Source organism: Anser brachyrhynchus, assembly GCF_964034855.1.
Source record: "Anser brachyrhynchus genome assembly, chromosome: Z".
Classification (NCBI taxonomy): domain Eukaryota; kingdom Metazoa; phylum Chordata; class Aves; order Anseriformes; family Anatidae; genus Anser; species Anser brachyrhynchus.
Genome location: NC_137697.1, coordinates 29,023,405 through 29,049,817, shown reverse-complemented (window position 1 = coordinate 29,049,817; position 26,413 = coordinate 29,023,405). Strand labels below are relative to the sequence as shown.

The following is a 26,413-nucleotide window of genomic DNA, read 5'->3' as shown; positions in this document are numbered from 1 at the left end:
TATTAATAATACTTTGTAAAAACAAAGTAAACCTGTTAGGGGTGGGAGTGTGCATACAAAACCAGAACAGGACTTGCCTTTTAGCAGGTTGCCTCCTGTAAAATGTTTTACTAGATCCCTCAAAATTTCAAGATAAAAAAAAAGTCATTTTAAAAATTACATAATTTAAAAAATACTATTTTAAAAATAATTGTTTTGTTGGCTCTGTATCCAAACTATCATAATTAGGTATTCTGAACATGGGGTGCCTCCTTCACTCTTTTTACACATATACGATGTGCCAACAAAACAGCAGGTTCAATAAAAATGAAAAGTGCAAAGCACAAAAATGAAATATTCTCTCATGCAGAGCTTCCAGTATTGGAGTGCACTTCAAGACATTAATGAAGCCAGTAACTATAAATTATAACTAGACAAGAATCATGAGAAAATTCATGAAGAAATGAAGAAAGGACTCCCCTCGTTCCCCCCCCCCCCCCCAAATCGTTTAGGGTACTTTAAACTCCAAGTGAAGGCAGCTTAACTGGATCAAATATCATTGCTTATAAAACAAAATTATTTTGTAGAGGTATTTTCAAGATTCAGATTTAAGGCTCAGTAAGAACAGCGTCTTTGGAAAAGCCAAACCCAGTGGTCAAGAAAATTTACCACAACATATATTTATCAGAAGATATTTTATTGCCAACAAGTACAAAATTGATGCCCTCATTCCCTGATGTCTCATTTTAAAGATAAAGCTTTTCCTTCACCACTTTGAAAGATCTGTAAATACAGCACTGTAAAAAACAAAACCAAAAAGCAATAATAAATTAAGAGAAAGAAATTTGAGCAGGACAGAAGCAGATAACCCACCAAGGAGGAAATGTGTTAGAAGCAACAGGAAAGTTCTGAAGTGGAATCAAAATATTGTAGTATGATTTCCTTCCAACAGAAATTTGGGGTTTTTGCACATGAAACAAAATAGCAGCAAAGAAAAAGGATAAATACAAGTGCATGTATGTCCCACTGGAACTTTCTTTTATTAACCAAAACAGTAGTACTCATCAGAATCAATTTTGGGATGTTTATGCAGAGGCTGTGAGTCCTCCATAATAGAAGAATCACTAAACTGGTCCATATCAGAAGGGGTTTGGCGACCAGGGACGTCATCAACTAAAGTGTCCAAATAACTCCCCACTGATATTCCATCCAGTCCATCACTACAGTTGTGTAAACTGTTACAGCTGCCATGGAGGGATGTGTCCTGACTTTCCAATAAGCTGCACAGGCTACCACTCAAACTGCTACCTCTGCTGGCAATGGCCTTCTCTTCAATTATCCATTTGATTGATTCAATGCTTTCATTGATGATAAGTAGCTGGCGCATAAGCTTGACATCAGTGGCTCGGAGATTAACCTACAAGGCAAAAGCAATTAAAAAGATTAGCGATTTGCTCTAAAATCAGACTCTAAATAGCAGGCTGGCGGCAATAGAAGGATTTTTTAAAACTTGCCTTCAGTATCTAGCACAAATCTGTTTAAATAGTCGTATATAAATATATGTATTACTATACTTTCAATGAAGTTCAAGTCGGAACCTAATCATGCTACATAAGCAGCCCATTAACAGGAATGTTAGTCATCAACAAGACTTGTAAACGTTACCACTATGATGCTAGTAGATGAAATATAGCTGTGACATGACAACTCCTGCGGATAATTTTTCATTATTTAGAGAACCAAGACACAACCCCGTGTTCATTTACAATGACTTTCAGCTATTTAGCAGATCCAAGCAGCCAAGCATTCACCTCCCATCCTCTTTGTTATGAATATGATAGTAATCTAAAATTTTCAGATGTGCGTTATTTGCAAAAAAGACTTGTTGATCTTAAACATTTATTCACACTACATCTGAGTTTATGTTGTAAGCTGCAGTACAAATTTCCAAGAGTTGAAACAGATATGGCTAATTATTGAAACTGTAAATTTCTGATTATTTAAACTCGTATCAGATGAAGGTTATGACCTTGTGGTCAACCACGTGTTATAGACTAACAAAGACTGACAATCGGCAAAAAATAACTGAACAAAAAATACTCTCCAAACACCAACTCCTATTTTGCAACATAATTCTCATGGTTGATGCACACACACAGAAGTGTTAATGGTAAAGCATAGTGGCATATTGCAGTGCTGCACCTCACAGCACTTTATGTTCTCCTTACTAGAAAAACTTAGCAAGACACTTCTACTAAAATTTGTGCAATGAAATGACATATAAAGGTGATGCCTTAGTGTTTAATTTATTGCTTCTTTCTTTTCATCTGAACCATGATGAGCATTGGCAAGAGATTCTGTGGAATCTCCTATTCGTCACATGAAACAAGTGACAAATTACTGAGACGGTAATCTAACAAATTGAAGATGATTCAGGGTTTGCCCATATGGTCAAGTAGCAGCTGCTACTCCCATCCACAGTGTGAATTTGTGAAACAGCTGTTTAGTCATGGAAGTGTGTCTGAGCTATATCCCGATGAGAAGACAATGCTAGTTTGCAACCTTATTAGCTCTGCAGCCCCTTCCAGTAGCACCTCGGAAATACTAAATGTTCGACATCACAATAGACACACTTGCAATCTCCACATCCACACAGATCTGGGCCTACATAAACTTTTGCCACAGTGCCAACACAGGGCATGCATGTTTAAAACTACTGGGAAGAAAAAAGTAATTTCAGAAGAACTCATAGGATACTATGTCTACCATGTAATTTGTGTCATATTTTATCGCATGTTCTTACATCCTCCAATTGTACAAATCAAACATATTACATGCAGGTATGCCACCAATTTAATATACGTATTTTACTTCCCCTTTGGATATAATTTGTCTGTACTTCTCTACAAAAATCTGTGCCACAATCTCTCACTGTATTAAATACATTACATTAAATACATTAAATACTCTTCTTCCATAGATCACTTACATGTTAACTTTCAGACAATTCAGAAGACAAAGCAGTATATTTGAACAGCTTTAGTTCACTGAGAAACAAGAAAACAAGTTAAGATCTGTTATGTCAGACAATAGACATTTTATACTGTTCTCCAATTCCATGATTATTATACAGAAATATAGCATCTGTATTGTTCATCTACAGTGGACTGGAATGAGATTGATATTCTCAGGAAGCAAAAGCTATTTCTTCTTTTGCCAAGCAAGACATTTGGACATGATTCTTTCCATACTCAAATGCCAAATTCTTTTCAATATCCCAAATTACACTGACTTGTTAAGGTTTTCAAAAAATATTTTAATGTATTTTTTATTCTGTTAGATACAACAGAGGATTGTACTGGCTCTGGCTGGGATGCTTCATAGCAGCCTCTACAGGTGATGTGTTCTAGCTCTGCGAACAAATCAGCATTGATGACAAAGCAATGTTTTAGCTACAGAAGAGCAGTACTTGCACAGTGTCAAGGCCTGCTCTATTTCTCACTCTGCCCCCCAGGCAAGAAGGCTGGGGATGAGCAAGAGGTTTGCAGTGGACACAGCTAGGACAGCTAACCAGAACTGACCAAATGGATATTCCATAATGTCATGTCCAGCATTAGAAGACTCATTTGGTCTTTCCAAAGTAGCTGTGACATGGAAATTGTCTGGGCATCAGTTTGCTGCTGGGAGATAGTGAGTGATTTTGTGTACTTTATTTTTAGTGCCTTTGCATAATTTATCTTATTTTTTTTCCTCTTTGCTTTACTTTTGAAACTGTGTTTCTCTCAACCCATGAATTTTCCTCACTTTTCCTCTTCTGATTCTCTCCTCCTTCTCACTGGAGGGTGGTAAGACAAGTGAGCAGCTGATGGGTGTTTACTGACCAGGGTCAACCCAACACAAAGATTTTTCAAACTTTACAAGTACCAGACTGTCTAGGTAACTGTCAGGTAAGTATTCGCAGTCCCTAAAACAACTTCTGCATTAGACTCACTCCCGTTTCACAGGATTTAATATAGATGATCTGTTACCGTGGAAAACAGCTTTACCATATAGTTTTAACAATGACGCCCATCTATCATTGTTTCAGATGTGAGGTTTTGAAAACAGATTGACTATTTGGTAGCCCTCCTACTCAAGCCAGCTTTTCTTCTCCAGCCCATAAATCACTATAAACCATTTGCTTGGCAACCAGGCTGTCGTGACAGCAGCAAATTAGCTGACTTCCCAATTGCAACTACAGACTTCACCAATTTCCTGTATATATGCAAGTTTGGAGACAGCAATTTCCCAAAAGGCTGATTATGGCAAAGTTTAATGGAACTAGCACCAATGCACCACTGATGAAACAGTCACCTTTAGATAAAATGGAGATCTCGTGTATTTCAGTTTCAGGTTAGAGGATATGTTTTTTTTTGCTCTTCATGTATCTATGGCTTCAGAATTTCTGTGGAACGGCCTCCTTAGACTAATTCTTTGCATTCCTGCTGATGAGTCCTCCTCCTCAAGTTATTATTTACTATTTAGTTACTATTAGTTACTATTTAGTCCCAAGTCTCCCATGTCCATTGCGTACTTTTCCTAAAGCAAACATTAAAAAGTAATCCACCAAGACTGATCTTTAATGACACTTATCAACTGATAACATAAAAACGTCACTATGACATTTCTTGCCTCTTGTGTATTTCAGCCCAGACACAATCACATTAGTTTGTACTTACACAGTTGCAACTCATGTAACTGTTGGAGCAAACCAATCAGTTCCAAGAGGTCTCAATTAAAGGGATTAAACACAATACAATCTCATTACATTTGACAGCTCCATGCACAGTAACAGGTGCAGTTCAGCAATAATCTAAACAGAGTGAATTGTATCTAATTTAGGCATTTTGGAACAGTCTCTACAGCTACTCTTTAATGTAGAGCACAACACCACCAAAGGCAAGGTGTGTGGGAATCCGTATCAGTCTTCAGCACAATGTTATGACATACAGCAAGAAAGAAATTGTGGTAAGACAGAGAAAAACAAATTTTGGTTACAACCTAGCTTACATATCCTGTTGTTTGGTTTGCATAATCACAAGAGTACAGATCCCTAGGAATGCTTAACATTAACCAGCTAGTCGTGGCATGTGAGAATAACGAAATTAAAGTGACAGCGAGCATCTTTCATGTAACACAGTGTGCTAGTATTAGTGAACAGAACAGTTTAGCTTTCAGACACAACCAGTTCTTCAGTCTGGAAGGAACATCTGACCTAAACACTCACTCACATCTCTTTTCCCACACTCACACTGGTTGTTCTAACAAGAACAACATTACTGCCCTTACTCATCTAGCCTTGGTTATGGGCTTCCATAATCAACACTGTCACTTGCATGACACTGTTACACAAAAAATGTATAAATGCACATACAGACATCTGTGTACACACACACACACACATATATACAAAAAGACATATACACATATTCCTGTTGTTTCTGTACGTACAGTGTTTTTCAAACAGGATTTGACTAGGTTATCAGTTTTAGAATAAAACGATAATGATTACGGCTGTTAACAAAGACAATTAATGCTTCTTGGCAGTTGTCCAAAATCGTGAATTAGCTGTCCTAGTCTGGTCATTTTACTTTTGGATCAAAGTTGCACTTGCACTCAGACTACTGGCAAAATGGACTTGTGTTTTCCTGCTGTATATTCTGTAGATGTAGCTTCCAGTCAGCTCCACACACAGCGGCTCCCCTCCCCCTCTAAAAACAAGAAAGCTAAAAAATTCAATTCAATATATCCTTTTAATCTGTCAAAGCCATCTGCAACACTAGTTCCTTTCTGCAGTCTGTTTTCTTTTAAGTTCCTAGAAACACATACTTTTTTATTTTTTTCCTTTCCTTTTTCTCTTCACCCCCCCCCCCTTTTTTCTTTCTTTTAAAAACAGCAAATCTGCAGTGATATTAATGGCAATTATTAAGTGTGGTCTGAGAAAAAAGATATTCCTAAGTTTATTTAAAAGACATTGATTTAATTTTCTCCTCAACATCTTTATGCTGTGTGTTTTAATGAGCACAAAAGAAAAAGGAAAGGAAAAAAGCGTGCTTGTATAACAAAGTATTTCCTTCAATACAGATCTTTCAGTCATAGCACAGTGAAGTAAGTCACTCAAAGACATGAAATCTTAAACCTAAATGGATTCAGGTAGTTATTTAAGTCACCCTGCTCTGCACAGGATCCCTAGGGCTCAAACACTCATCAAGGATTCAGTAGCATGGGATCTGTGGTTCTGAAGCAGTATACCTTTGTCCAGTTATCCACAATACAGTTATACACAATAACTGGAAGTTGCATGTGAACAGTAGCAAAACATGGTACCCCACTGGAAGCAGTCTGGCGGTTGAACAATCCTGCAGAAAGAATTAGCACATGAAGAGGTTAGATGAAATGGGTACTGCAGTTAGTTTCATCTGTTGTTAGTACTGCCACATCCATCTGTACTGCCTTTTTTACAAAATGAATTTCAAGCCAACACAATCTTTCCACGACAAACAGGCCTGTGTGACCACTACAGTTTAGGAGCATTACTGCTCCTACATTGCTGCTGCCTTCCTCTTCCTACGGTGTGTCAGAGACAGCTTTCCACCCTCCTGCATCATAAACAGTCATAAACAGTTTTATGGTTACCCATCTATGCCTAGCTCCTCCCCTTTCTCTTTTTAATGGCAGATTACCTTAGTTTTCCATGGAATAATGAACTCCATGAATTCATCTGAGATGCAACAAAAATTAAATAAATCTAACAGTCAATTTATTTTGAATTCTGAGAAGTCTGCTTCTCCTCAGAAGCCAAGCTTATTCTAGTTTCTCCTGGAATTGCTTTTTCTATTACAAATACTGAGCAACAATTTTCAAAGTAACTAAGAAAAGTAATTCCCGAAGATAGAGATAAGAGATGAAGCATAAAATAAACATTTGTTGGAAATGTTTAATTATTTGAGCAGATTTAGTCTTAAGAAGATCAAATTCAGTCAGCAAATATAAAAGGATATACAATTCATCAATAAAACATCGTCTCTGAGAGATGACTCTGTGAGAACATGCATAACGAGCTAGGAAGATTCGGAATATGTGAATATATGCATTACTTAATTGGAGTCACTGAGCTAACATATTTACAACAGGAATTAATGTGGTCACACATACGGACTTTGTTTATTAGGCAACCACCACAAAACAACCACACAGCACATGCACTTGAAGGTTAGCAGGCTCAGAATGATATTACAATAGCTTCTCAACAACAGTGAGAGAAAGAAGTGTTTTTTCTTCCATTCATTTAATATGTCTAAAAATCACAAATGACAGATAAGGGTAAAATTTCTGCTCCCTAAACATACAGGTTAATTAATAGGTTGCGCATAAGCTCTGTCCCAATTTAAGCAGTTCTTATGTATGTGCTTGACTTTAAACCTCTTGTCTGCTACCAAACTGCCCTACTGATTCCACAGTGTCTGCATGCGGTTCTTAAAATAAGCCACTTTGGGCAATGGTATTTCAGGATCAGGATAAAAAAGCAGTGTCTAGTCTGACTTCTGAATTTGAATGCAAACTTCATCATCACCTGTCAAAAAGCCAAGGAGATTCCATGTGATAGAGCAGAAGCACACAGGTTAACTATCCCTAGCTAGAAGGGATCAGTTACTCACTGGTGGAACTGCAACTGCTTGTGGGGACGTTCCACATCCACTCCACCGCAAAATCAACTAGTTCAGATTAAATTCATGCACTACAATAATTGAAGCTCGCTCAACCTATCAAACACTGCATGTGAGCTCTCTCATTTCCTCAGTTTCTTAACATGCATAAATAATAAACACAGTAACCACAGTTTGGCACATCTTAAATTGTCAATAGGTTGAGGTAGATGCTACAGTGCTCATCAGGGCCATGTGTGTCAGATTGATTTACCTCACACTAAGTAAAACACACGCATTCTTTAAATTTCAGTTAATAGTGTTACAGGTAGATCAATAGCTTTTTGCACTTCTGTTTTCTTTGTTTTCTTTCAGCATAGACTTGAGTCACAATGCATTGCTGGAAGGTTTTCCCATTTCTTTCCTTTTGGTTTTTACACTTGGGGTAGTCTCCAAACAATAAGAGGCACATACAAAAGCTACCTATACAAATCTCAATTTCCCAGATAAATCCTTGATTTATAGTTGCAGTTTGCTGATCTAGTTTATTTCTGCAAATTAAGCAAATTACACTGTCCTTTTTCAGATGCACTTCTGTAATGAGTCATAATAAAAACATTTTGGTGGGCTACAGAAGCAGTTCTGACAACTTACTTTTTCCATTATTTTGCAAAAGACATTATTATCTTTGTGCTTCTCTTGAAGACTCACAAATTTTAAAAGGCATAGTAGATTTTTAGGCAGCATTCCCTACAATGAAGTCCAGAGAATGTGCAGTTATTAAATTTACAGTTTCTGTCCGCGCCCTTGACCTTGCTAGTTTAAAAAGAGGCTCTAGTCTAGTCACGATCTCTCTTAAGCCTGCTGCGATTCCAAAGCAATACCACACCAAGTGCTTACGACACGTATTTCTACAGGTCCTTATATAAAATTTGGTAGCAACATAAGGTAGCTTTGTGAACAGGGTCTCTTAAGTAAGAGGGAAAAAGGAGGACTGTGTGATTTGACATCAGCCAGACAGGACTCTCCTTCTGCAGACAGAACTCTGTATCTCACACTAGAGGAGGAAAAGCACCTGAAACCAACCACTCATTACCTGCAACAAGGAAGTGGTTAGGCCAGATCTGAGAGACCACCAAAATGATCAGGAGGCAGAGCAGAACATGATGAGGGAAAAAGTTAGCTCAGTAAGCACTAAGAGTAAGTAATTCAATGAACGGGTTTCAAAGACATTTCTTGCAAATACAAAAACAAAACATTATGCCAGCATGGTTATTTTCTGGTATCTTCTCGTAAACTACAGTATTAGTTATTTACATTTCTCTTACGACACCCTATTTGAATATATTAGCTTTATACATACTAATTGATCCCCTTCAGACTTGACAGGAAAATACATGCCATCGAGTTGTGCAATTGCTTAATTGCATTATCTCTGTAATAAAAAAAGTGGATCTCAATGCCTTTTTACTCCTCCCTGGAATGTGCATCATCCTTTTCTTGCTAGTATCAGTGTGTAGCCTGTCATTTGCATTAATACATAGTAAAATCTCTATGATTTGGATGAATCATCAATTCAGTAGGGTGCAAAAATACTGGTTTAGTTTTGAATGTTATACTGTTTGAGATATTCTGTACACTTCAGTGTAATACGAAATTCACATGGGAAAAATCATTTTGCCTTTGTTTTTTTGGTTGTCTTTTTATTCTACTGTGAAAACGAAGCTGGACTTAATATCTACTAAGTAGATATGATTACTATTATCAGAGAGAAATATGCCACACATCTGAGAGCAAGAAGCAGGAAAAATTAAGTTAGTTAAGCCCATACTTCACCACCTCCTCCTCCCTGCCCCCCCCCAATAAAATAAATGCTAAATCAGAACTTTAAATATTGAAGCACCACAGAAACATCCAGCCTCAGAAGGATGAGAGACTATAAAAGGAAGCTCCTGATTGTTTTAAAGCTCAGTTGAAGAAACATGAAAGGGAGCAGGGAGGAACTGTAACAATTTAAGAACAGTAGAAAGCATCTAATGCAGTATGAAGTTTTTACTGCATGTTTCTAAATATCATATACTGCTGTCATAAAAATAACATCTGACCTTGGAAACGTATCTATGATGACAGAGGTGAAAGTGTCCAGGGAAGTCCATGCTACGGACCCACATGTGTTGACAGACAAGGTAATGACACTACAAACATTCAGGTCAATACGAAGCAGCTGCAAACAGTGTCAGAAAGTGTGACAGCAGATGGACTATCATAGCACCATTGTAATGTGCTCTGAGCATCTGTCACAACACAGCAACTGTACGCTTCCTCCCCACCAACATGAGGCAGCACTGCAGCTCAACAGCATATCCAGATTTTTTTTTGCTTTCATTAACTTACCTATGCTTACCTTGATCAAAACATGCTCCTAAAAATGCAGTGCTAATACTGGAAAAAATATTTATTCTTTTCTGAACTAGGTCAGGTTAATGAGGACTCCAGCCCTCTACTCATCCTTTCAAAATCAATTAGTTTTAATACTGGCACTGTGTAAATATGCTCAAAAGCACCAAAGTAGAAGAACAGTGATAGAATATCATGGGTTTTGCTTACAGATACATCTGGAACTTGAAAATATTGCTTGTACCTAGACAAGAGTGATCCTCAACTTGTTACTCTTCTTAAAGGGGGAAGAAAAAAAGGAAAGAAACAACACATGCTTTATTCAAGTCAGAACTGAGACATGACAATATTACTACTTGGGACAAAACTAAACTTTCTTGAAATTCAAGTCTGGTTTTGCAGTATCACTGGAGAGACACATGAGATTCAAAAAAATTCAAATATTTGCCTTCTCAGAGTTCAAAGTAGGATTCTGTTTGTAATAATTCTGTGGCCCTGGTGATTGGGTAGGTTCTGTTAAAAGCACAGTTTTAATCTAACAGTCAAATCTCTACTGTTGGCACACTCCCATCCTATTTACTGAAGGTTTATCTGAATAAAAAGGAACTTCAAGACAGCCTTGTAATAGTAAGCGATCACGTCATCTTAGAACTGGTTTATCAGAGTTAAGAAGTGATATGCTGATCATTGATTTTTTCCTATGGAAATGTTATGAACACGTATCTGTGCCAAATCTTTTTAAAAACTATTTAATAAAAAATACCAAACATCTTATCATACAAGCCTCTTTTTTTTTTTTTTCTTTTCATTCCTTTCCTTACGTATAGTCTGTAGACCATTAAAAGTTGAGCGTCTTTCAGATTCAGTCTTATTTTTTTCTTTAAAATAAAAAAATTCACCCAAATCTCTCCACTGGTGCAATCACCATCCTGCTAAAGTACTGTTCATTCACATGATTTGTGCTCACCTGAATGTACTAGCAAATCTGTGATCTCTCAGAGAAAGTGAAGCCAAGTTGTCTATTTTGAGTCTTGAAACTAAAAATACACTTTCAAACTTGCAGATACCTATAAATAGTTAACTCCTTTTATCTCTTTCTCACCCACTAAGAAGGGATCAAACAGTTCACAGCCAATCTGCATCTGGGCTATCAAGGTTAAAAAACTAGAAGCAAACAAGAAATAAGTACCATTTTTAGCAAGCTGTAATGCTGAACTTGGCTAACACAATTAACCAAGCAGGCTGCTGTTTTTAAGCCTTTTTCATAGGTATGCTCCTACAGAGCACACTGAAGTAATCCACTCTGGAAGCTACAAGGCATGATTATGCAACTAAGGTGAAAACACATATTAAAAAAATCAAATAAACAGAAATCCTAGATTCTAGCCGAAGACGTGATAAAGTAGCAGGAGTAATCAATCATGAAATATAAACTTCCAAAAATGTCAAACACAGGCACTCTAGATACCTGTCTTTCCACATTATTTGATCCCTGCTCTGACTAATAACCATCAACCACAGGACATGGTGCAGACCTCAGCTTCTCCTAGACCACTCTGGCTAGACTCATACTCAATTTTTATACCTTAATGGGTTCTTAGCAAATATTTCTACATACCATACGACTGCAGCACTGTGTCTTGATCCTAGTTCAGCACAGAATATTAATCTCTACTACTAAAAGCTACTTCATACTACCAGAGGCATGAGTAGAATGGGAAAGAATCAAGGTAATTGATTACATTTACCGTTTCTCTTACTATTATGGAAATACTGACTAGCTGGGGAGCAGAAACAGAGTGCCAGATTTGCCCCAGGCTAGGAAAAGACAAATATGGCCTTTGAAAATAATCACAGAATGGTTTGTGCTGGAAGGGACCTTAAAGACCACCTAGTTCCAACCCCCTGCCATGTGCAAGGACATCTCCCACTAGATCAGGTTGCCCAAAGCCCCATCCAACCTGATCTTGAACACCTCCAGGGATGGGACATCCACAGCTTCTCCAGGCAACCTGTTCCAGTGCCTCACCACCCACTGAGTGAAGAATTTCTTCTGAATATCTCATCTAAATCTACCGTTTTAGCTTAAAACCATTATCACTTTTTCTATCAATATATTCCCCGATAAAGAGTCCCTCTCCAATAAAGAGACCCTCTCCAAATTCCATAATCAGAATCGTTTGAGAAGTGAGAGAACTAGACAAGGAAATCTGGGCCACAACAATGTTGCACTGAGCTAGAGAACTATGGTTTTACCTTAAAAGGGCAGGATAGGGCTCTTTTAGTGTAATTTTGTCATTGAACTTCAACAGAACAGGAAGGAAATGACCAAGCAAAAAGAAAAGCTTAAACATCATGTTGTTGTTGGGCTTAAACTTCTTTTTCTTCTGAAATGGGAGGACTGCTGCTGTGCACTGATGAATGTATAACGAGCTATATGAGTTGGTCACTGTGAGCTGCCTCATCTGCCTACGGAGAAAACAGCAGTTACCTCCCCTCTATTGTTCCAGTCACAGCCAACTAATGCTAGGCACTAACAAATGAGTAAGTCAATTCCACTGGCACTTGATGTTGAAGAAAACTACTGTTGCTTTGGCATACTAGTAACGCTCTCTTCTCTTGAAGACTTTCTTCTCTACTCTTGAAGGATTTTAGTTTTCCCCTACAAACCCTGTAACACTAGGAACCAGCCATAGGCCATCACTTGAGATTGACATATTCTGAAATACAGAATCACAGAATCATCTAGGTTGGAAGAGACCTCCAAGATCACCTAGTCCAACCTCTGACCTAACACTAACAAGTTCTCCACTAAGCCATATCACTAAGCTCTAAATCTAAACTTCTTTTAAAGACCTCCAGGGATGGTGACTCCACCACCTCCCTGGGCAGCCCATTCCAATGCCTAACAACCCTTTCAGTAAAGAAGTTTTTCCTAATATCCAACCTAATCCTCCCCTGGCACAACTTTAGCCCATTCCCCCTCATCCTGTCACCAGGCACGTGGGAGAATAGACCAACCCCCACCTCGATACAGCCTCCTTTAAGGTACCTGTAGAGTGCAATAAGTTCGCTCCTGAGCCTTCTCTTCTCCAGACTGAAAAACCCCAGCTCCCTCAGCCGCTCCTATGCAAAAGTCCTCCTGAGAGATATTAATTAGGCCTCTTAATGGTTACAGTGGTTGAAGTGTCCCTGTGAAGGCAAAATGAACTTGCAGTCACAGGTCAGGAAGAGTTCTCTTTCCACTTTGGTTTCATGTCCGCTCCTCTTCGAACTGTATAGTGTCGAGAAGCCTAGAACAAAAAATAGTCTGAGCCTGCAACGGCTACTGGCACGACTTCTCGAAGTCAGCATGTTTGTGTGCAGAATCATCCAAACTCTCTTAGTTAGAATACCCTTCTGCCCACAGAAAGGATTCTTCAGTATCAAACTACAAAAAAAAAACACACAAAAAAACGTGTTACCACTATTTCATTTCACGTGCTTTATTCTAAACACACATTGTCTGGGTTTGACCAACAGAGTAAACAGTCCGTATTTAGCAGCCAAATGTAGAGAACAAATTCACGCTCATGGTGGGCCAGGAGCAGCCACCCTCCTCTAGGCACCATTTCAAGCTTAAATGTTAGTCTCATCCCAGATACCATTCACTTCACTAGTTTTTGAAAAGGTAGCAAACTGATGCAGATCCTACTTCTGCTAATACAGAAATGCTTTGCAGTTTTCTCCTTGCTATCAGGACTGTCGTTTATAATTATTGCAAGAATCAAGGTCAAAATCTGAAGCTTTATAAATAAAAAATATTCTTTTCTGCAAACACTATTGAGAGAACAGTGTCCAATGTTTGCTATGCCTTATAAGCATGCACCCTAGTCACAAAATCTAGTTCAGTCATTTCAAATTGAACATTAATTTAAACCAGTAGAAATTCTGTAGGAGAACAGAAAAAAAAAAGAAAAAGATACAGACAGAAACATGCAAAGCAGGGTTTTATTTATTTATTTGTTTATCTTGCGGTAAAAACATGAAGTTTGGAAACACTTGACCTATCTAATAAATTATAATTCTTGGATGTGCACCTCCTTCTGCATCTACAGCAAGGCCAAAACAGCAATGCAGTAAAATGACTCTCCTTCTGGAAGCGTTTTAGCCATAAATGCAGCTGGTATCTAACAACATTGAACAAAATTAAGCCAGTAAAACATTTATAAAGTCTGAAACTCCCAGTAGTTAAACAGCAATTCAGCATTGCCTTACAGGCACTAAATGCTTTCACTTCACCTGGCACTGCACCCAGCAAGGCTGTACAATATTGCAGGGAGTTTGTTTTACAGCACAGCAAATGAAACATGCAGATAACTTCCCCTGGCAGCTCTGTGTGTTTGTGCTTCCTGTTACCTAACAAATGTGTCATATCATTCGTTTGACAAAGCATTAAGAATTGCCAGGTTGGCATGAAGGGGGCAGAAGGATTAGACTGATGACAATAGGGTTTCAGAGCTGTGCATGCATTTCTCTTCTCCATATTTATGGAAGCTCTGGGAAGAGGGTGCATAGCCTGACAAAACAGAGTAGCTAACACTAACATCTGACATGCATACATTGCTTAAACTCTCTAGTGCCCTTCTCTTACGGAAGGAGGAAAACCTCCTTTGGAGCAACATCGGGGGGAACCCTCAGCTGTGTTTTATTTCACATACCCATCAGCCCCAGGCTGGAAGCCAGTGGGACTCACTGCTGGAACAGCATACAGGGTATTTCAGAAGTAACGGACCATCTGTATCTGCTTCTACATTTGATAAAACCTGGGTGCGAGTTTTATACCTTTCAAAACTCTACAAATGAGAAGGTCTACAGACCTACCAGAGTCCATTCCAGCTGGCTGTAATGAACACTTCACCTCCACAACCAAGTGTTCTGTGGAGCTTGCAAACTGCTCAGGTACTTGACTGAAGTTCTTCAGAACACAAAACATCACAGGATGTGCCTAAATGGCCCACTGCTCACTTGGACATAACCCAGTTCTCACTAGAGACTAAGACAGACATGGAAAGACAACCACTGATGCCTAAGCTGCACACAGCAGCTGCCAAAGACAGAACATGTGAAAAACTATGAAAAAGTAGTAAGATTGCTTCAACAAGTTTAATTAAAATCTTTCTCCAAATCACATCTTCCAGTAACGGTTACCTTATGAAAGTGAGTCCAAACATGTTGCAGGCACAGTGATGTCTTAATTTGACAGAAGCATAGCTGTGAATTCAGCAACTACTGAATTAAGTATTCTAGTCACACACCTTATGACTACAAAAAAAAAAAAAAAGGCAAAAAGCAATGCAATGTAGATTATGGTGTGCCTATTTAAATGACAACATACATAAATACCGTCTCTGTGATAAATGTTCTAGCAGATTGTTATAGACACAAAATAAGAGCGTAAGTGGCTCAAGGGATGCCAATGCCGTTTATATATCCATATGGCTCTGTGCACCCTGATACAGAGTAAGATCAAGTCCAGAAACCTACCTACCCTCAGAGCAAGGCTTACCACTTGATAATCAGCATTATTATGGTGAGTGCAAGTGCAAGTTTTTCCAGCTAGATCTGGTTTGTAGCCGTTCAGCTGATAACAGAAGAGCCCCTCACACTCATACCTTTACACTGCAAAGTACAGATGTGCAAGAATGTTTTATCTTCTACATTAAAGAAACATAATTGTTTTAACTGTTAATCTCCTTGGCTCTTATTGCAGACATATATTTCAGAACAAATATTTCATCATCTCCCTGAAATTCCACAGCAGTCACTCCCACATAATTCTCTCTCCAGTCCTTCTCTAGTCCTTGAATAACTTATCCTGTCTACTGCTGAAAAGTTAATTATTATTAAGTGACTGAAAAGGTCAAGATTCACAGGTTTAAAATTCTTAGTACTAGGATTCCCTTTTGGCATTAACTGAGGTTATCCAATGACAAGGATGATATTTCCAAACCGTGCTTGAAAACAACAGGCCATAGGACAGCAAGACTGAACAGCTTAAACTAACAAAATACACCCAAAACCTCCCTAACGAGAAAGCCAGACACATGGAAAGTCTTACAGAAGTTATTTTTCCTTAAGCACCCAGTAAGCTTATTGGCCCAAACTGGGTAATCTTGTTCCTCACAATTTCTCTGTTGATGTATGCCATCACACTTCAGTCCAAATTCAAGCTTCTCCTCCCTCCTTCTTCAGTTGTTTTTAACAGCTGTAATTACCAGTTTCTTCAGCATTGTAGATATGTTTAATAGCTTTCTGACAAGCCTGCAAGTAGCCACTTTTCCTGCAGTTGTTTTAGAGCAGGGCTTACTCAAACTACTCGAGTCATTAGAGCTTAACAAGTCACCAGCTTCCTATGTATCTCCAGTACGTAAGGTCTGCATTCACAAAAATCATACTAAAATTTCATGTATTGCCTATTACCTGTGTTTCAGTTAGAATTTTAGAATACCTACCCATAAGTTTATAGACTGTGTAGAACACAGATCCTCTGACCTGAAATGACCTGAGCATTGCTACGCAAGTAGTAGCAGAGATCTTACAGTAAGAAACTTAGTGATGCACTGATGACTTCTAAGGCTCCAGCTGCCCTCCTAAATACTGGCCCCAGCTTTCTACCACTGAGGATAAATAGCTGATTGAAGCCAAAATTCAACAGAAAGAACAACAGACATGATGGCAAAAACAAATCCACCAGTGGTAAATGCTTATAGCTAGCAACCCCACTTACAAGGGTGAGGATTGGAAAGAAAAGGCTACAACTCTGCCTTTGTAACAGAAATTTCCCCTTTTTATTACAAGATCTTCTACAGTTCAGGTCTTTATCTTCACAAATAATAACTCACAAGCCATCTTTTAGAGTTGCTTGTATGTAAGATTCTCAACTGTTATGCTTACAAATGCAGGTGAAAATCTGAGAGAGAAATTGCCCTTGATTTCATAAAATTCCAATCACTTTTCAGCACTTGTTGGCCAGTCATCTCTGGTCAATGTATGTATTTAGTATTGCGCATTTCAAGTTTTTTGAGTTTACACACAGAAGGTTCTTTTTAACTACGGTTAGCCCTAAGTATCCACACAAAATCATGCTGTTCTGCTGATTTCATTAGAAAGTTTGCAATCTGCTGTAAGCTACTGTAAATCACTTAAACTGTAGAGCTCTGTACAGAAGGGGTTTAATTTTCAGCAAAACACCACATCTTTTCATTATGAACTGTCATCAATCAGATTTTAAAAAACAACTTCAAAGCCAAAACTCTTCCTCCATCCTTGAAACAAAATAATCAGGAAAGCAACAGCATGAAATGCTAATGTGCATTGTTTCAAATCAGGACTGTCAAAAGTCTCATCTGTAATTTGGCAAACTAACTCCATCTCTTGAGTGCAATCAAGCATCCATGAGACTGCTGTGACAATCTCTTGTATTGCATGTGTTTCACACTGATGATGCTAGGTTAGGTATCTGCAGTGTTTCACAGACTCCTGGTCAAGCAGTAACTAATTATGTAAGCATACGTGTACTTTCTGGGGACTTAAACCTTTCATTAGCTAGTACAGCTGAACAGGAATGGCCTTAAGCGCTGACTGCGTGCAACACGGTGATGTTCCAGAATTCAAATCCTTTTACCAGGTACTGCATGAAATTTGCCAGCCAAAAGATGCTTAAGTATGCACAAAGCTAAATAAAGTTGTTTATCTTGTCCTGCTGAAGACGGTCTTTAAAGTCAGAAAACTTGGCAAAGTTATGGTAGCATAATTAGATTTTATTTTTTTCTTGCTAGATTTGGTCATTATCCCAAAGGATCAATCTACAAATTCCTTTTAATCTGAGCATCCTAATATCACTGTGCAATCTAAATGCCACATAAAAATGACAAATTCCTTCAACCACATCATGACAATTGGAGGGTACAAAAGAGAGAACTTTTTAGCAAGATCCAAGATTATGAGCTTTTCCAGTGAACTTCTGGAAGACCTGTGGAAATAAGTTAATCTCTATTTCTGTATTCTTTCTTTTTAGTTCTAAGAAGAGCCTCACTTCAGGGGTTCATTGAGCAACTGCTCACTAAGAAACCAAGGTTAATCAAACCCTCCTACACAGGCTTGAGGCTTAGCCACTAGTAATTTTATATTTAAGATTTTATCTTCAATCAAGTTTTTAAGCACAAATTCCAATTAATCTAACAGAAAACCAGCATCTGATAGAGTTTTGCACTGCTGACTAGACACACTGAATCATATCTTGGCTTCAACTAAGTCAATTGATGTTATCATTGGAAACAGTAAATGTAGCCGCCTGTACCTACAGCAAGTGTTAAAAGAGATGTTTCAAGTTACATTTATTGACTTTTTAAAAATGCCTTTCAAAGAAGCTAATAAAAGCAGACACCCCCTCCTCCCCCCCCAGTTATTGTTCTAACAATTCTGAAGTTGCTCAAAATCTTAAGAGCTGGTAAGAGAGAGTTACAGAAAGTCTGCCCTTCAATCTGCATCTTCATTTACATGCTAAGTATATGCAAAAATTGTTAAAAAAAAAAAAAAGGAAGAGGAAGGACTAGCATCATAATGACTGTATTTGCCTCAATTCCAATCAGTACAAGTACCACTAGTTCTGCTTCATTTTGTCAGGACTATTAAAGCAAAGGGAGAAAAAAAAATCAACTAGTGAGACTGCACAGGCACATGCCTCTTTCCCAACCAGCTTTAGCCTAAATCTGTCATACTCAATTTCTTGGCAATGGGATTGTTTCCACTTACTTCTCCCCCCACCCCCCCCAAAAAAAAAAAAAAAAAACCACACCACCAAACCTGCCACACTCAGAATACCCAGTTTGGCCTTCAGGCGCATTAATGATGTTTGATCCTCAACGGTGTTCACTGGAAGAAAGTTCATCTAAAAGTTCCAGCTCTGCCATTTCCCTCTTAATTCCAAGACACTGTTTACCTTTTTTTGGACCCAAGTACTCTTATGCAAAGCATGTTGTTATTATTTTATTGTGTGTAGTGCAGACAGACTATGCTCTGACTATGCTCTCTCTAACTTCTTTAGCTTTCAAAGATGCAATTTGAGAAAAATATGAACTGAAAGAAAAAAAACAAAACACAACATACTTCGTTTTCAGGTGTTAATAAAAATCTCTCTTTGAGTAAACACAGAGCTTGTGAAGGAGAAATGAGGCTTCTGAAGCAGCAGCAGTTAGTGTTCAGCTCTCAGGTTCAGCAGTTATGAGCCATGTTGATTACTTACAGCAGCATGCAGCTGTACTGAGTGGTGACCTCACGAGCATTACACGTAAGAAACAGGATCACAGCTGTGAGGGGTATGGAGTATTCATCACATTCTAGGTTGACCAGAGAACAGCATTTTGACCCACGTTAGCAATTACACCTTGCTTCTCTTGTTATGCAATGGCCTTATGCCTCAAAGGTTTTCAGGATTACCAGAGCAGTTGCAATCACAGACTTGGATGGGAAAAGTGAAGGTAAAGAAGGGGAAGGTGCCCTGGCTTAGCAGGTCCGTAGTTCAAGAAAGATACTCTGTGGCATTCTGCATAGGATTCCAGTGACTACAAAATTCGGTTCCAGGGAAAAAGAACAATCTACTCAAGACAGCGAAAGGATCAGGGGACGCAAGATGCAAGCCTCAAGGCCTTAGTCAGCAGATGTACAGTTTACTACCACACACCTGCCTATCTGTCAGGAGCTTAAACTCATGGTCAAAAACACTACTCCTAAATCAAATATGGACATGATTATATGCTCATCTCTTTTAACATTCTCCTGCAGGAGATGATATATGGGAGGCAATCATGTCCACCCATTTTATTCATGCTTTTCCAGGCCCAAGGACATGGCAACGTGATGACAGACATTTCAGAGCTTCCACCATCTCTCTCTTTCTCAGAAGCATCCAAATCAACAAATATTAGTACTTCATTCTGAAGCATGATAAACATATAGGGCGGTTGAAAGAGCAGAAGAATCAATTTCATTGGTGTCTGGAGGAAAGTGTGCACTGAAAGGAGAGAAGATGGTCCTGCATTTTAAAATGAGGAAAAATTATACCTACCTCCATTCCTGCACAACTGAATTTACTTCGGTCACTGGAAGGATTACATACTACCTGAGATAAGGCTTAATGTACGCTCCCAAGCATTACAACCGGGTTTACATTACAACCGGTACGCTTTCCTTGTTCTTTACTGTCAGGGGCCAAACAACAGGGTGTCAGTGGAACACAGAGGTTCCTCCTCTCATAATAGCTCATAATAACTAATACATCCTTAGCACAGTCAAAAGCTTTGGAATCACTGTGATTTCAATGCAACGAAAGGTCAAAATGTACTCATCCATAACATAGCTTTATTTCTCAGATTTAGTTGGAATTTGTCAAGATGGGCACAGCCATTGTGACAAACAATACTTGTGGGAAAGGACAGAAGTTGAGGTACATAAATGCACAATTTGTACGGAAAAAAAAAAAAAAAGCCACGTCTGCTCAAAATGTCTTCGTTAACAAAACCTAGAAGATAATATAGTGAGAATGTACTGGTCAATAATAAAGATTAAGACATCTGCACAACAGTCAGTCTCAAGTTATTTATATGTGACTAGGTGAGCCTGAATAACTTTGGTTTGCAAATATGTACAAAAAGGTTGTCTCAAGCCTGAAGCAAGCAAGCCAAATAAAGCCCCCACAGGTGTACATTTGAACTTCTGTGAGTAGGCTGCAGAAGATGGTATCACAGAGCAACTGGGAAAAGACAGCATAATAGATGTTGCTTGGTTTTCTAAACTTCTTATTTTTTTCCATTTTTTACAATTATATATATTATAATATAATTATAATAATTATAATGCTATATTATAGCAGATAGTAACTATTTTTCTCTCCAATCAAGGCCTCTTAGATATTCATCAGAATCAAAGAATAATATGCTACTAATAGATGTGAAACAGTGAGACAACAGATGAAAAGTTTTGGTTCTGTTTTAGGAGTGATGTTCAGAGGAAGAGGAAGAGACATAGAAACTCTCCTTATCTACTGTTGTTCTTAAATTGTACAAATCTGTACACTGTCACAAGAAAACTGCAGAAGGGAAAGGGACAGATTAAGAACTTGAAGAAACCTTATGGACAGAGGAGAAATCTTATGTTACTGTAGACAACCATAAGAAGACAGCTAACTTCCAAGCTCTGGTTTATAGAAAACAGATGACACGAGAAAAAGTATGTAGATAGAGTAACTGTATTTCACCTTGTACAACAAACAGACATTATAGAAGTAGCTGAATGGGCATGCACAGAATAAAAGTCAAACGAGGTGTGCAACAGAACTCCCCTGACTTAGTGTAAGCAATGAGTTTAGATGTGAAAAACTAAGTCAGACATTGAAGTGAGAAAGAATAGGTGAGATCAAGGAAGGTGAGACTAAAACTTGTTCATTCCAAGAGCAGGGGGGAAAAAGAAGAAAATTGGGAAGCAGAATGAAGAATACAGACAAACTAAAGATGTTGATGTGAAACTTCACATGTAAAGTAGATGAAGAAGAGACCAGCTAGTAAGGAAAACACGATGAAGGCATATTGCTTGATTTTTATCCCTTAATAGGCATAACTGCCATGACATGTCTAGACAGTCATGCCAAGAACTCCATCCGTCTTATTTGCTACCTTTGCAGTTCAACATCCCTAAGACTTTTGTATTATAATCTATGCACAGGTCACTCTACAACCCTCGTACAAGAATAGAACTTTGAGAATTAACACAAAGGATGCTAACAATGGGGAACAGTGTTAAAAACTAAAATTCTCAGTGGTCATTACACCGAAATGCATGATAGTTTAGATTAGCAAGCATCTCTTAAAGCATGTGAAGTCGTAAAGCACTAATTGTGATATAAACGTGACTTTTCAAGATTAAGGTTGTAATCTTGGCTATGAACTCCCAGAATGCCCATTCCAAAGGGATTTCCCTTTCCTCCTAGCCTGCTTATTCTTTCAGAACTCTCCCACCCACCCACTGACCTTTTGCTTATATATACATGAGGTTGCACCGGGACAGGCACAATGGTATAGCATTGTACTTGTTTACATAGGATGAGATTGCTTTGTTCGCTCTGAATGGCAGAGTTCCAAGACAGTTGCATAAAGCCACCTCCACAAGCTGCCAGCAAAATCCTCATCCCAACAAGAAAATAGTACGGAATTTGAACAAGCAAGTTATGCATCAAGAACTGTGGAAAAGGGCTGCTACCAAAAAAATGTTCTTCTGGGATCTCGCACAATGATTACAGTCTAATATAACTGAGGCCCAATGGGCATTGTAAGAATCGTACCTACTGAGTGTTCAATATTTTTGGTTGGTGGCTCATTTGCTTGCAAATAGTGTGATGGTTCTTTCAGTTTTGCCTTAAAGGTGGCAATTTGATGGCACCACTGAAAAACAAAATTTCTCGATGACAGCAGCACACAACGCAGGGCAAGCACCTGCTTTAAAACAGTAAGCAGGCCAGAAGTCCAGAAGTAAGTCGAGTCACAGAAATCCTCTCAGCCACGTTACAAATAGGAGCCTGGCGAAGAACCACCGCGCATTTACACGGTGTCTGGTCAGAACTAGATAACCCCCTGCAGACCCACGTCCACAAGCAGAGTCCCAGGACACCAGGCCGAGTTCCCAGTGCAGAAACCTGCCGTGTCTCTCCAGCTACACGCCGCCGAGAGGCAGCAGGTGCGGCGCGGTGAGGCGGCGGCGCCGCACCGTGCCCATCGGCACGCCCGCTCCCTGCCGGGCTCCGGCTCCGAGGGGCGACCCCGTCCCCTCCGGGCGGCCCTGCGGGGAGCCCCCCCGGGCACTCACCATCTCCTGCCGCAGGAGGTGAAGTTTCGTCTCCAGCCGTGCGAGGGCGGCGGCACGGCGGCGGCGGGGGCCGGGGGCCGCAGCGGGGCCGCGGGCGGGCTCGGTGGTAGCGGCGGCGGTGGCGGCGCGGCCCGGGTGCTCCTCCCCGCGCAGCGGTCGCGCCAGGCTCTCGGGCACTTTGCGGCCCAGCTTCTGCTCCACGTCGCGGAGGTCAGGGGGGCCGCCGGGCTCCATGGCTGCCGGCCTCGGAGGGGCCCGCGGCGCCGGACGGGGCGGCACCGACGCTACCCGCGGCCGCCCGGCCGCTGCAGGGGCGCGGAGGAGCGGTGACCCGCGGCAGCGCGGCGGCCGGCGCCCGGGTGGACCGCGGCGGACATGGGGGTTCCCGGCACGCCGCCCCCCGCCCTCCCCTGCCCTGCCACTGGGTGGGGGGACACCAAAACTAGCGGGCGGGAGCGAGGGGGGGCAGCTCCCCCGGGGCCAGGGGGCGGGAGCGCCCCGACCCCGCTGCGGGACCTGGACCGCGACGCGCGCTGTCGGCGGCCGGCCGGGGCACCGCGACCCGAGTCATCGCGCGTCCCGGCCCGCTGCAACTTAAAAGGCCGCTGGCAGGTGGAACAGGCGCGCCCCGGCCCTCCTACCGTAATGCCGGGACAAGAGGCGCACCTCCGCGGCCAACAGCGCGCACCCCGGCCCGGAGCTGCCGGGCAGGGCTGAGGAGCGGCGTGAGGCTTCGGGGAAGGGGAGGGGAAAAGTGGAAAGAAAAAAAATGAAGAAAGAAAAAAAAGAAGAAAAAAAAAGGAAAAGAGGAAAAGAGAGGAGAGAAAAGGGGAAAGCACAAGAAAAAGGGAAAGAAAAAGAAGAAAAAAAGATAAAGAGAGGGAAAAGGAGAAAAAGGAAAAGAAAAGAAGGAAAAAACAGAAGAGAAAAAAGAAAAGGGAAAAGGAAAGAAGAAAAAAGGAAAAGAAAAAAATGAAAGAAAAGAAAAGAAAAAAGAAAAAAAGAAAAAAGAAAAAAGAAAAGGAAAAAGAAAAGAAAAAAGAAAAGGAAAAGAAAAGGAAAAAAAAAGAAAAGAAAAGAAAAGAAAAGAAAAGAAAAGAAAAAAGAAAAGAAAAGAAAAGAAAAGAAAAGAAAAGAAAAGAAAAGAAAAGAAAAGAAAAGAAAAGAAAAGAAAAAAAGAAAAGAAAAGAAAAGAAAAGAAAAGAAAAGAAAAGAAAAGAAAAGAAAAGAAAAGAAAAGAAAAGAAAAGAAAAGAAAAGAAAAGAAAAGAAAAAAGAAAAGAGAAAAAAAAGAAAAGAAAAAAGAAAAGAAGGAAAGAGGAAACAAAAAAGAAAAACAATCCCTAGAGCGCTGTGACCTTAGATCACTTTCTAACAGGGCTAGATGTATCTACAGGGTGAATGTTATTTCCACTTGTCAAACACGTTTCATTGCAGACAGGCTGATTTTCCCCCTTCCTCCATGACCCCATTATTACTTTTGTACCCCCATCCTCCCTTTAAAAGCAAAGTTTGTTAGCTTCATGGGTCACCGTAACTGGTAACAAGGTATGCACTGGCCATGCTGATCGCAGTGGCAGAAGAGCCCTGGTAATCCTTGGCCTGGTGTGTTGCTCCATGTGCCTGTCACGGCACTGAAAAAGACCTTTCAGTGGTGAAACTTGCAGTTTGACTAGTCCCATCTGTGGAGCTAGGGCGGGGGGGGGGGTGAGAAAGTTTGGCCAGCCACTCTGATCAGGACAGGTACTTTACAGCAACTCAAATCACAAAAAGTAAGCCTAGGAAAACAAAATATTGTTACAACAAACCGGATGTGCCCTGTCCAATAATTTCATCAGTACTTTAAGAGTTGTTAATCGGAGAGCTTTGAAAGGGTTTAGTACAGTCAAGCAAAAATTCTGCTGGCACGAGTGAGAATTTCATAGGTGCATTGATTTAAGACCAAGACACTTACCCTGTCAATATATTCAAACCATCTGGAAGTCCTCTGCTGGAGACATACACAGAGCCTTTTATATCTCTTGTATTTGATGGGTCTGTTTAGTTCTGATGACAGAAAACAAACAAAAAACCATAAAGATTCTTATCAGAAAAGAAAGGCAGAAACAACCACACACACAAAATCAGAATCGTCCTTATGGGTTCCCCCCACCCCCAGTATGTGTTATAAAGTTCTGTTTTAATTTCTGTATATTTGGAGAACAGTTTCTGTATATCATTAAATCAATATTGATTTGTGCTGTTTTGTAAATTAGCAAGGACTGTGCTGAAGTTCTTCCTGTGTGAACTATGAACATCTTGTTAAGTAAAGGTTTAAGTTTATATTACTGTTGCTACACTACTGAACTATAAAAGGAGGTTTTGTTGTACAAGGAGCAAGTTATATATTTATATATATAAATATATATACACACACACTTTATTATATATATACACTTTATATATAAGTGTATATAAAGTATGATTAAAATATATTTGAACTTTGTTTTTAAAATGAAAATATGAGAAGAAACAACCAAAGTTTCATGTGTTTTTTAAAATGTGTTCCAATTCATAAAAATTTCCACAAACCCTACTGTAAACAATCTGAAAATAATGAAAACATTTTTTTTATTGCTCCAGATGAGCAACATTCCACATTCGGAACTATATGATGTACCTTATGCATTCAGGATTTTATGCTTTACTATCTTATGGTGTGATTCTCATCTCTTTGCATGAGTATACCAGCATGCCAGTCAATAAGTTTACTCTTGAATTAGAAGGGTAAAAATATGTATCTATGTTAAACCCACCCTCTCAGATCTTCAGCATTACAAGATGTGATAGACTAATCTGTGTTTCAAAGAAAGTTTTCTCTTTTAGTAAACAAAAGCAGTACTTAAGCTGTATTTTCATTCTGTAAGATGAAAATCCTCTATCTTCATTTTAATACTATTGTTCTCTTCTGCCTTGTGCTGTCCAATCTTCAGGTGAGATTCAGAGTTGTTTTGAATCCTTTGTTGTTTGAATATGGCCATATAGAACAACCTTTGCTAGCATTTTCAGTGTTTTAGCTCCTTGTTATATCCTCCTACTAATCACTTCTTCTTGGTAGTTCACTCCCTCAAAGTGTCAACGCTTGAGTAGGCAGTAAATGAGGCTATCTGACCCCTTGATAGGTAGGCAGTCAGTTTTCATGCTATTTCTTCTGCATCTTCTACCAGATCTAAGAGCCAAGGTATAAGCTTCATCACATGACTGTACTGAGCACTGTCCTAGGCTTCCCTTAGGTCAAACCACAATTTTACATTTCCTAAAATAAGAAGTTGGAGAAATAAGAACTTTGAACGTAAACGGGTAATTCTAAAAGATTGCACTGTTTAGTTTTCATCGACACCTTAAATCTATGGGATCTGAAACGTGATACTGTGTCCTGAAGGGTGAAAATATTGTAAACAAAAACCTAATGCCATC

The 26,413-nt window shown here is 39.5% G+C and overlaps 1 protein-coding gene across 1 annotated transcript; it reads right to left on the bottom strand.

Moving 5' to 3' along the window:
* Positions 1-659: 659 nt before the first annotated feature.
* LURAP1L (leucine rich adaptor protein 1 like) lies at positions 660-26,030 on the bottom strand. Its single transcript, XM_080573820.1, has 3 exons — positions 25,839-26,030; positions 22,959-25,003; positions 660-1,396 (listed from the first exon to the last, which is right to left on the bottom strand). Exons 2-3 carry the CDS (start codon positions 23,190-23,192, stop codon positions 1,022-1,024), a joined length of 609 nt encoding a protein of 202 aa, XP_080429946.1. The 5' UTR covers positions 23,193-25,003; positions 25,839-26,030; the 3' UTR covers positions 660-1,021.
* Between the last annotated feature and the right edge of the window lie 383 nt (positions 26,031-26,413).